This window comes from Stomoxys calcitrans, chromosome 5 (genome assembly GCF_963082655.1).
Source record: "Stomoxys calcitrans chromosome 5, idStoCalc2.1, whole genome shotgun sequence".
Taxonomy (NCBI): domain Eukaryota; kingdom Metazoa; phylum Arthropoda; class Insecta; order Diptera; family Muscidae; genus Stomoxys; species Stomoxys calcitrans.
In genome coordinates this window covers 43,416,706-43,428,299 of record NC_081556.1, presented here as the reverse complement: position 1 = coordinate 43,428,299, position 11,594 = coordinate 43,416,706, and the positions used below count along the sequence as shown (strand labels likewise).

The 11,594-nt window shown below is 40.7% G+C and overlaps 1 protein-coding gene across 1 annotated transcript; it reads left to right on the top strand.

Moving 5' to 3' along the window:
* Positions 1-5,297: 5,297 nt before the first annotated feature.
* Positions 5,298-7,205, top strand: LOC131997888 (uncharacterized). Its single transcript, XM_059369747.1, has one exon. The coding sequence runs from the start codon at positions 5,298-5,300 to the stop codon at positions 7,203-7,205; it is 1,908 nt and encodes a 635-aa protein (XP_059225730.1).
* Positions 7,206-11,594: the final 4,389 nt, after the last annotated feature.

Here is an 11,594-nt window from a genome sequence, read left to right as displayed (position 1 = left end):
CAAAACAAGTGCTCAATAGTTTCTTCCTCATCCTCGTCGAGGCAACTTATACAGAAGACATTGTGTGGTATCCTCATGCGTGACGCCATGCGGCCTATGGCACAGTGTCCGGTGATGACCCCTGTCAAAGTCTAAGTTTAATATCTATGTAGGCCGTTGAGGATTGCAAATGGGCCATATTGGTTCAGAGTTGGATATAGCTCCCATATAAACCGGTCTCCCGATTTAACTTCTTGAGCCGCTGGAAGCCGCAATTTTTCCCCAATTTGGTTGAATTTTTGCACAAAGTTTTCTGTTATGACTTCCAATAACTGTGCCAAGTACGGTCTAAATCGGCCAAGAACCTTATATACCTCCCATATAAAACGGTCTCCCGATTTGACTTCTTGAGCTCCTGGAAGCCGCAATTTTTCTCCGATTTGGGTGAATTTTTGCACATAGTGTTGTGTTATAACTTCCAACAACTGTGCCATGACTTACGACTGTATGGTCCAAATCGGTCTATAACCTGGAATAGTTCCCGTATAAACCGGTCTCTCGATTATCCCTGTTCGGTTCCTAGAAGCTTTAATTTTTGCTGGTTTGACAGAAGTTTGGTGTGTTGAATAAAATTATCTCAAAAAACAAGTATAAATTTTTAGCAGAGTCCATGGTGGTGGGTTCCCAAGATTCGGCCGGGCCGAACTTAGCATGCTTTTACTTGTTTCCCGTTAGTCTTTAGCATAGCAAGTTGCAAGTAGTGGGAATCTAGCCAGTCCTGTGTTCTTAGCAACACCGGTCGTAGTTACTGCTCTGCACCTTCCGTGTCTATTGCAGTGATGACTGCAGCGATGTCATGGCATATCCTACTAGAAAGGTTCCGTCTGGCATGAAATTTCCAAATTTCTCTTTTACTCTCTCTTCCACATTCTCTCTCACTCTTATCTTAAACCCCTAATATATACAAACATTAGGTGTGTTCGCGTACTTTTCCAGTAAAAATTTGCAGGAGAGTAAAATCCATTTTACTCTCTTCAAAAAATTTTCAAGCAAACGTACGCGAATGACTTCCAGTGAAAATTTGCAGAATAACAGCTGATTTTTGTTTTTGTTGGTGTTTTATTTGCTTCCTTAGGAAAAAAAATTGTTTCTAAAAAAAGAATGCTGGCGATACTTGTGAGGTATTTTCCTTAGATAAACGTCAATTTATTGGCCCGAGATTGACAAAGCTAGAAGGGAAGCCATTCGTAGTATCCTTGATCTCCGTGCCGATGGACAGCCATCACAATTTACAGTGCCTTTGTCGGCAGATCGGTCTATATGGTAGCTATATCTAAATATAGTCCGATCTGACCCATATTTGGGTCGAATGTTAAGAGGTCTGAAACAACTCAGTGTTTTAAATTTTAGCAAAATCGGATAAAAAATAAAGCTTTTTTGGGCTTTAGACCCTTAATCGGGAGATCGGTCTATATGGCAGCTACATCTAAATATAGTCCGATCTGACCCATATTTGGGTCGAATGTTAAGAGGTCTGAAACAACTCAGTGTTTTAAATTTTAGCAAAATCTGATAAAAAATAAAGCTTTTTTGGGCTTTAGACCCTTAATCGGGAGATCGGTCTATATGGCAGCTACATCTAAATAGAGTCCGATCGGAATCATACTTAGGTTAGATGTCGGGAGGCTTAAAATAACTCACTGTTTCAAATTTTAGCGAAATTGGGCAATAAATAAAGCTTTTATGGGCTTCAGACCCTTTGTCGGCAGATCGGTCTATATGGCAGCTATATCTAAATATAGTTCGATCTGAACTATATATGGGTCGAATGTTGGGAGGTCTGAAACAACTCAGTGTTTTAAATTTCAGCGAAATCGGATAAGAAATAAAGCTTTTTAGGCTTCAGACCCTTTATCGACAGATCGGTCTATATGGCAGCTATATCTAAATATAATCCGATCTGAACTATACTTGGGTCAGAAGTTGAAAGGCCTAAAACTACTCACTTTTTCAAATTTCAGCGAAATCGGTTAATAAATAAAGCTTTTATGGGCTTCAGACCCTTTATCGGGAGATCGGTCTATATGGCAGCTACATCTAAATATAGTCCGATCTGAACCCTATTTGGGTCAGATATCGGGAAGCTTTAAACTACTCACTGTTTAAAATATCAGCAAAATCGGATAAAAAAAAAAGTATTTATGAGCACTAGACCCTTTATCGTCGGATCGGTCTATATAGCAGCTATATCCAAATATGGTCCGATTTGCCCCGATCAAGACCTTATGCAGCGTGCATCAAAAAGACATATCTGTGCCAAATTTTAGCTCAATATCTCAACCTATCAAGCCTGTAGAGTGATTACAACAGGCGGACGAATAGACGGATAGACGGACAGGCGGATAGACACACGGACATCGTTAAATCGTTTTAGACGATCGGCGATCCGAAATATATATACTTTGTAGGGTCGAAAATTGATATTTCCATGTGTGGCAAACGCAATGACTAAATGAATATACCCCCCATCCTACGGTAATGGGTATAAAAAGGATAGTTTTGGTACCATATCCAACAGCAAAGGATGGTAGAAAGAGAATAGTTTTAGTACTCTTTCCTTTCCAAAAGGAAGCTTTAGTACTTTTTCCAAGAGAAAAGAGAAGTTTTCGAACACTTTCAAACGAAAGGGGTACATTAAGAACGCTTTCCAAATGTAAAGAACCAGCAGTAAAATCTAAAATTTTCAAATATGAAGGGTTGCTATAGTATCTTTCCAAAAGGAAAGGGTAGTTTTAGAATCGTCTTAGGAAAGAAAAGGGTAGTTTTACCTTTTGCAACAAAAAAGCGAATTTATTGTAGCCTTTCCAACAGAAAAGGCTAGTTTTATTATCCCCAAAAGAAACAGAGTTGTCTCTTTGCTACCCTTTCCAAATGAAAGGACTATTTTGATACCCTTTCCAAAGCGAAAGCGTAGGCCAAGTACCTTTTTTTGAAACGAAAAGCGAAGTTATAGTAACCTTTTCAAAAGTTTAAGCACATTTTCCAAACGGAAAGGGCAGTTTTTGTACCCTTTCCAAAAGAACAGGGTAATTCTAGTACCCCTCCCAAAAGAACAGGGTAATTTTAGTACCCATTCCAAAAGAAAAGGATAAATTTAGTACATTTTCAAAAGAAAAAGGTTAGATTTAGTACCCTCCTTAATGAATATGCTAGGTTTGGTACCCTATCCAACTGAAAGGGCTATTTGTAGAAAACTTCCCAACTAGAAAGGATAATTTTAGTACATTTAGTAAAATTACCGGAAAGGGCGGCTTAATTACTCTATCCAAGCGGAGAGGGAAAGTTTAGTAAACTTTCCAAGCAGAAAAGGCAGTTTTAGTACCCTTCCCAATAAGTAAGGGTAGTTTTAGTACCATTTCCGAACGGAAGGGGTAGGTTTTGTACCATTTCCAAACGAAAGGGGTAGGTTTAGTACCCTTTCCAAGCGAATTGGTAGCTTTAGTACCCCTTCCAAATGGAAAGTATAGCTTTAGTACCCTTTCCAATCGGTAAGCGTAGATTTAATACCCTTTCCAAACGGAATAGGAAGTTTATGTACCCTTTCCAACCAAAAAGGGTAGTTTAAGTACCCTTTCTAAAGTTAAAGTGTAGTTTTAGTTTTTTTTATCAAACGGAAAAGGTAGTTATAGTACCCTTTTCAAACAGAAAGGGTTGTTTAAGTACCCTTACCAAACGAAAAACGAAGTTTTAATACCCTTTCTAAACGTTAAGGGCAATTTTAGCACCCTTTCCAAAGGGAAAGTCTAGTTTTAGTACCCTTTCTAAACGTAAATGGTAGTTTTAGCAGTCTTTCCCAAGGGAAAGTCTAGTTTTAGTACATTTTCCAAACGGAAAGGGTAGATTTAGTATCCTTTTAAACGGAAAGATTAGTTATATTACCCTTTCCAAACAGAAAGGGTAGTTATGGTACCCTTTCCAAACAGAATATTTAGTTATAGTACCCCTTCCAAATGGAAAGGGTAGTTTTAGTACCCGTTTACAAATGGAAAGGGCAGTTTAAGTATCCTTTCCAAACGGAAAGGAAGTTTTAGTACCCACTCCAAATAAAAAGAATAATTTAGTACCCTTTCCAGACAACAAGAAAAGTTTTAGTACCCCTTCCAGACAACAAGAAAAGTTTTAGTACCCTTTCCAGAAGGAAAGATAAGTTTTTGTACCCTTTCCAAATAGAAAGGTCAGTTTTACTTCCCTTTCCAAACGGAAAGAGTAGTTTAAGATCCCTTTTCAGAAGTAAATATAAGTTTTAGTACCCCTTCCAGACGACAAGAAAAGTTTTAGTACCCTTTCCAGAAGGAAAGAGAAGTTTTAGTACCATTTTCAGAAGTAAATATAAGTTTTAGTACCCCTTCCAGACGACAAGAAAAGTTTTTGCTCCTTTTCAAACGAAAAGACTAATTTTAGTACTCTTTCCAGAAGTAAAGATAAGTTTTAGTACTTTTCCGGACGGCAAGATAAGTTTTAGTACCCTTTCCGGAAGGAATGATAAGTTTTAGTACGCTTTCCTAACGGAAACGGCAGTGTTCTTACCCTTTCTAAAGGAAAAGGGTAGTTTTAGCACTCTTTCCAAATGGAAAGGGTAGTTTTATAACTCGTTTCAAAATAGAAAGGCCAGTTTTAGTACCCGTTTCCAAACGGAAAGGGTTGTTTTAATATCCCTACTAAACGGAAGGGTTAGTTTTAGTATCCTTTCCAAACGGAAAGCGTAGCTTCAGTACCCTTTCCAAATAGAAAGAGTAGTTTAAGTACCCTTTCAGGCGACAAGAGAACTTTTAGTACCCTTTCCAAACGGAAAAGTAGTTTTAGTTCCCTTTCCAAGCGGAAAGAGTAGTTTTAGTTCCCTTTCCAAACAGAAAGCCAAGATATCGCAATGGGAATGATAGAACCGGTTGGAGATGCAAAGACTGAATTTTGTTTCCAGTTGTATGACAATAACACGGTAGTTGAAAGTTTTAGTAGCTTTATTGCAACTTCAGCACATATGCCAATATAATTCCCGATTTAAAAAAAAAAACAGCCAATTTCGTTATTTTGCAGTGTTTAGACATTGTCAACCAATCGTTTTCCACTTTCATTATCACTCCCTCATTCAAGTACGACAGTGACTTAGCATCGCAAGCACATTATCTCCTTAGCAACTCATGCTAATAGCCACTGGGGCCACCTTCATTCAAAACCAACACCTCATTAAGAAAACCCGGCTTACTGGTGAAAACATTCCAGTGTTAACTCTTGGGTGGATAGGTTCATAAACAAACAAAATGTCATTAAGCACTGCAATAGCCTTATTGCTACTTTCTTCGAATGCCTCCAAGAAGGCCAGCGAAAACACAACCCTACCCCAAATGGTGAATAACACTTTTGTCGTGGAAATTGTCAGCAGCATTCATCATTTGTATCAATTTGAAAATTTTGTATTTTTCATATCACCAAATCTGGCTTTGAACAGCCAAATGGCAGAGGATTTTTTACAAGAATTTTGGCAGGGGTTTCCCATGGTCTCCAGTGTCTTAATGATAAATAATAATCAATCGATGAGGGGCTTCTTAAGCACCTCTTCTTTGTGCATGGTGCTGACCACCCATCAGGAGGATCCCATCATGAATATGGCTGCTGCAAGCATGGAGGGAGTCAGATATTTGAAGACCATCTTCATATTTTTCCCCATGGAAAAAAGAAGAAAAACTAAGGACAAGCTGCAAGAGTATGTATTCTTCGAGACAATACAGTTGCTCTACGAATGGATATGGAAGACTCAATTCATCAATACGGTGCTGGTGACCACACAGAACAATGTCTTCATACAAGAGCCCTATCCCGTGACCAATGTGATCAACTTGACTGCACAGTGGAATGTGCGCAACTTCTTTGTGCCATATCGCAGTAACTTTAAGGGTTATGTGGTAAAAACTCCCCTACGCCATGATCCTCCACGAATATTCTATATGACCCGTAGTCCTTATGGTTTTAGAAAAAACCACAGGGTCAGCGGAGTTTCGGGCAAATTATTCATGAGCTTCTTGAGTTATATCAATGCCACCTACGCCAAGAATGATAATGACCAACTGGAGACAGAGCCAGTAAAGTTGGATCGTATTATTGAAATGGTGGATAACCAAGAATTGGAGGTAAGCTTGCATTCGTACACGGATATGCTGAAATCCCAGGCAGGTAATAGCTATCCCATAGGCATTAATGACTGGTGCATTATGGTGCCCTATCGCAATCGTTCGCCAGAGCATCTCTATTTGAAGAAGAGCTTTCGCAGGTACACTTGGTGGTTGTTATTTCTAAGTATTGGCTATGTTACCCTAGCCATATGGCTGTGTACTCCCTCCGAGAGCCGGGATCTAGGCCTATCCTTTGTACAGACCATAAATTCCTTGCTGCTCATTGTACCTTTGAAATTTTTGACTCTACCCATATTTCGCATGCGTTATATGTTCATCGTGCTGTTTGTATGGGGCTTCTTCGTTTCGAATTTCTATTTGACCAAGATGGCCAGCTACCTGACCGCTTCGCCAGAGATACCACAAATAAACACCTATGAGGATGTCATCGCCGAGAAATTACCCATAATGGTTATGCCATATGAGTACGCCATCATGCAGTCCTACAATTTCCCCCAAGCTTTTATGGACCTAGTGGTGAATGCCAGTGACAAATTGGAAATGGACCAGCATAGGGATAACTTCAACACGTCCTATGGCTATAGCACTCAAACAGACCGCTGGATTTTTGAAAATTTACAACAGCGTTATATGAAGTCTCCACTTTTTCGACTCACCGACATGTGTATAGGTCCCTTCAATCATGTGTTTCCCATGTTAAGAGATTCGCATTTTCAGCAACCTTTGGAGACATTTATTTTGACTGCCGTACAGGCGGGTCTTATGCGCCATTGGGAACGAAAAGCATTTGGAGATGCCTTATACTTGGGCTATGCGCACTTGATCATGGTAGATGATCCAGAAAAGCCTCTGACAATGGATTTCTTTCGTTCCATATGGATAGTGTGGTGGTTGGGTATGGTTACAAGTGGACTGATACTATGTTTGGAGATAAAACACATCAGCTGGCAGAGAATCAAAACAGTTTGCGGCCAAGTAGCCCATAGGATTTGCAATAAAATCTTTGGTACCGTTACTCAATGGAAAGAGAGAATATAAAGAGCGAAGGAATGGATTTTTTGTTAGAACTACGAGAGATGACTCAGCGATGTTTTAACGACTTACAACGGGAAAGACCATTGCTATGAACAAGTGAGATTTTCACGAAACGTTTAATGGACTAAAAAATTACTAGTTTGAAAGAAAAATTTAGATTTTATGGCACATTTTTGTAGTTTGTTGAGAATTATATTTTTTTAAATAAAACCTAATGCTAGTTAAAGTTGAATAATAACAGAAATTGTCAAATAAACAAACTGGTTATCCCCTTACTAATGCTGGCTAAATTTTTGAGGTATTCTGCCATATCATCGAACTTAAAACTTGAATCGGACTGGCACTCATTGATATGAGAGAAGTATCCTCTGTTCCCTAATGGAATGTTAACAGGAAAAATAAAGTAATAAATCCCTTTCAGGGTACAAGGAAAAGTTCAAGATGATGTTCTAAACTCTACGGTTCAAGGTGTTAGTGGGTGTCAGCCAATGAGGCGTTTTTAGCCCATAGATCCCTGTTCTAGGGAATTGAGCTAAAGGGTCGGCTAGATTTGGTATTCGGTAGAATTCTTAGGTATTCGGACAGCTCGGAATTGTTAAACTTTCTGGCGGTTAAGTATTCAGCTAGTACTCAGATTTTCTGCTATTCGGATTGTCTGGTATTCGGTGGTCTTCCACCAGTGAGCATTTTGAGGGTCTTGGATTTGCCTTATACGCGCACCATTAGTCTCACCATTGAGGTCTGGAAAGATAAAAGCAGTGTTAGGGGAATCGTCGCTCGCATACTGACGGATCGCGTTAGGATGCGAGCAAGTGTGCGTCAGTATGCGGACGAGTTACGTTAGGATGCGAACAAGTTAGAGTTGGGATGCGTACGAGTTGCGGTAAAATGCGAGCAAATCAGTGTCAGAATGTGGTCGAGTCGCGTTAGAATTCGAACAAATCAGAGTTAGGATGCAAACGGGTCGCGTTAGGATGCAAACGAATCAGTGATAGGATGCGTACGAGTCGTGTTAGGATGCGAACAAGTCAGCGTTAGGACGCAGATGAGCCGCGTTAGGATGCGAACGAGTTGCGTTAAGATGCGAACGAGTCGCGTTAGGATGCGAACGAGTCGCGTTAGGATGCGAACAAGTTAGCGTTGGAATGCATACTAGTTGCGTTAAAATCCAAGCAAATCAGCGCTAGGATTCAAACGAGTCGCGTTAGGATGCGAACAAGTCAGCGTTAGAACGCCGATGAGCCGCTTTAGGATGCGAACGAATCAACGTTAGGATGCGAACGGGTCGCGTTAGGATGCGAACGAATCGGCGATGGGATGCGTACAAGTCGTGTTAGAATGCGAATAAGTCAGCGTTAGGATGCGAACAAGTTAGCGTTGGAATGCATACTAATTGCGTTAAAATCCAAGCAAATCAGCTCTAGGATTCAAACGAGTCGCGTTAGGATGCGAGCAAGTCAGCGTTAGAACGCAGATGAGCCGCGATAGGATGCGAACGAATTAACGTTAGGATGCGAACGGGTCGCGTTAGGATGCGAACGAATCAGTGTCAGAATGCGGTCGAGTCGCGTTAGAATTCGAACGAATCAACGTTAGGATGCGAACGGGTCGCGTTAGGATGCAAACGAATCAGCGATAGGATGCGTACGAGTCGTGTTAGGATGCGAACAAGTCAGCGTTAGGATCCGAAGGAGTCGCGATAGAATGCGAACAAGTCTGCATTAGGATGCGAACGAATCAACGTTAAGATGCGAACGAGTCGTGTTAGGATGCGAACAAGTTAGCGTTGGAATGCATATTAGTTGCGTTAAAATCCAAGCAAATCGGCGCTAGAATTCAAGCAAGTCACGTTAGGATGCGAGCAAGTCAGCGTTAATACGCAGATGAGCCGCGTTAGGATGCGAACGAATCAACGTTAGGATCCGAACGAGTCGCGTTAGGATGCGAACAAGTCTGCGTTAGGGTGTGGACTAGTCGCGTTAGAATTCGAACGAATCAGCGTTAGGATGCGAACGGGTCGCGTTAGGATACAAACGAATCAGCGATAGGATGCGTACGAGTTGTGTTAGGATGCGAACAAGTCAGCGTTAGGATCCGAAGGAGTCGCGTTAGGATGCGAACAAATCTGCGTTAGGATGCGAACGAATCAACGTTAGGATGCGAACGAGTCGCGTTAGGATGCAAACAAGTTAGCGTTGGAATGCATACTAGTTGCGTTAAAATGCAAGCAAATCAGCGTCAGGATGCGGTCGAGTCGCGTTAGGAGACGAGCAACTCAGAGTCAGGATGTGAACAAGTCTGCGTTAGGTTGTGGACGAGTCGTGCTTAGATGCGAACGAATTAGCGATGGGATCCGATCGAGTCGCGTTAGGATGAGAGCAAGTCAAAGTTAGGATGCGAACAAATCAGCGTTATGATGCAGACAAGTCGCATTAGGGTGCGAACAAATCAGCGTTAGGATGCGGACGAGTCGCATTATGATGCGAACAGGTTAGGTTAGGTAAGGTTGAAAAAAGTGTGCAGATATTAATCTGCCCCATGCGACTATAGAAATACATCTAAGCAAGTAATCGACTTGTTGCAAATGCAAATTTTGCTCAATTAAGCTCAATGAACGGCGAGCCACAGTGTGACACCTCTTTGGTGAGTAGTTTCACATGGCATAGTACCTCACAAATGTTGCCAGCATTAGGAGGGGAAAACCACCGCTGATATTTTTTTTCTGATGGTCTCGCCAGGACTCTAACCCAGGCGATCAGTGTCATAGGCGGACATGCTAACCTCTGCGCTAGGGTGGCCTCCAACTTGTTGTGCGCTCTAAAAACTAAAAAGTAACCTCGAAGAAGAAAATTTTAGGTTAGGAATTCATTAATTGTTTTCCATACATGCGGATGCGTTAGGATGCGAAGAAGCCAGCATTAGCATGCATGCGTTATGATTCGGACGAGTCGCGTAAAGATCCGTACCAATCGGGTTAGTTGGTGATGAAATTCTTAAGGCCAAAACAGAATGAGCGCATTGAGCTTTGGTTTTCAAAACGGGGAAAAGTGTGCCTCACGTGACGTAGTGTTTTCGGTCGTCAAAGTTAAAAATTGTTTAACTTTTGCGAGTTGCTTTTGTAACATTTGTTTGAAGATTTGGATTATTCAACGCGTTCATTCTGTTTAGGCCGTAAGGCCTTCGAGGCTTCTTGAATGCGGACGATGCCACACGTCTTACTATTCTGTCTGCTTAGCGACTGATGGCCAGCCTCAGAAAGATGTAACAATATGTGCCCAGTAAAATTAATTGCAAGTTATCCTAAAAGAACATCATTTTATGTACTTCCAAAGTGACGAAGTTTGTTCTTTTCCTACATCTTGAGAAGTCATGAAGAATAGCATTGACTATGCTAAGTTTAACCGGTACTGTGAGATATGAAATGGGAGAGTTATGAATGAATTGCATGTTTACTAGCTTCAACCCCTTTTTTGACTATTAGAGCTAGGTGCTTTAGAAGAGGTTTCGTCTTACTCTTGCGATTTGGTCGATTTTCCACTTGAAGCTTCTATGATAATTTTCTTCTACGTCGACTTAACCTTGCATTTTTCTTACTATTTCCCAACATCTTTTGTAAATCCCATTTTGTAAATCATTTTAAAAAACAATATTGAACCTAAACTGTAATAAAAGAAGGGAATAAAATTCGCTCCAAAGGATGTTGAAAAAATATTGCATTTTCCAACGACAGCTCCATGTTAAAATCACAACAGCAGTTCTGGGGTACATCCAGATACCTAAAACCTTCGATTTTGGAAACGAAAATTTTGCTGGGTAGGAATGGCTACATCAACCAAGTGAGAATTATATCCCATTTGTCTTGTTAAAATAGACGTCGAATAACGACAACCAATGCGAGCACCCATGCCAATAAGCAAAATCCCCATTTCTATGCCCGACTGTGTGCCCTTCACATTGGTGTGTGAATGTTCATCACATGTACTGAAACCCATACATGTAAGTATGAATGGCTGTGTGGCCGGATCATGCGTATTAATGTAAATAAACCCACCAAACATTTTTGATCGCCAAACAATCTTCCGCGAATCTTCTAGATGAAGGTTACGATCGCGGATGAGTCATATATGAGGAGTTGTGTCCTGGAGACGATTCTTCTGATAGAGTATTCCGCGAATCTTCCACATGTGTTACTAAAGAGTAAGTCAGAGGATCCTTGGATGATCTTAAAATCACGCAGAATCGTATGACGGAGTAACAGATGAGTGTTTTGGAAAATTTATAAAATACTCTTCTGGAGGAGTTGCGCATTGCTCGCCTGGACGAGTAACAAATAAAAACACTTATTTGTTTAAAAACACTTATTTGGACTCATATTTAATATTGTTCTAAAAG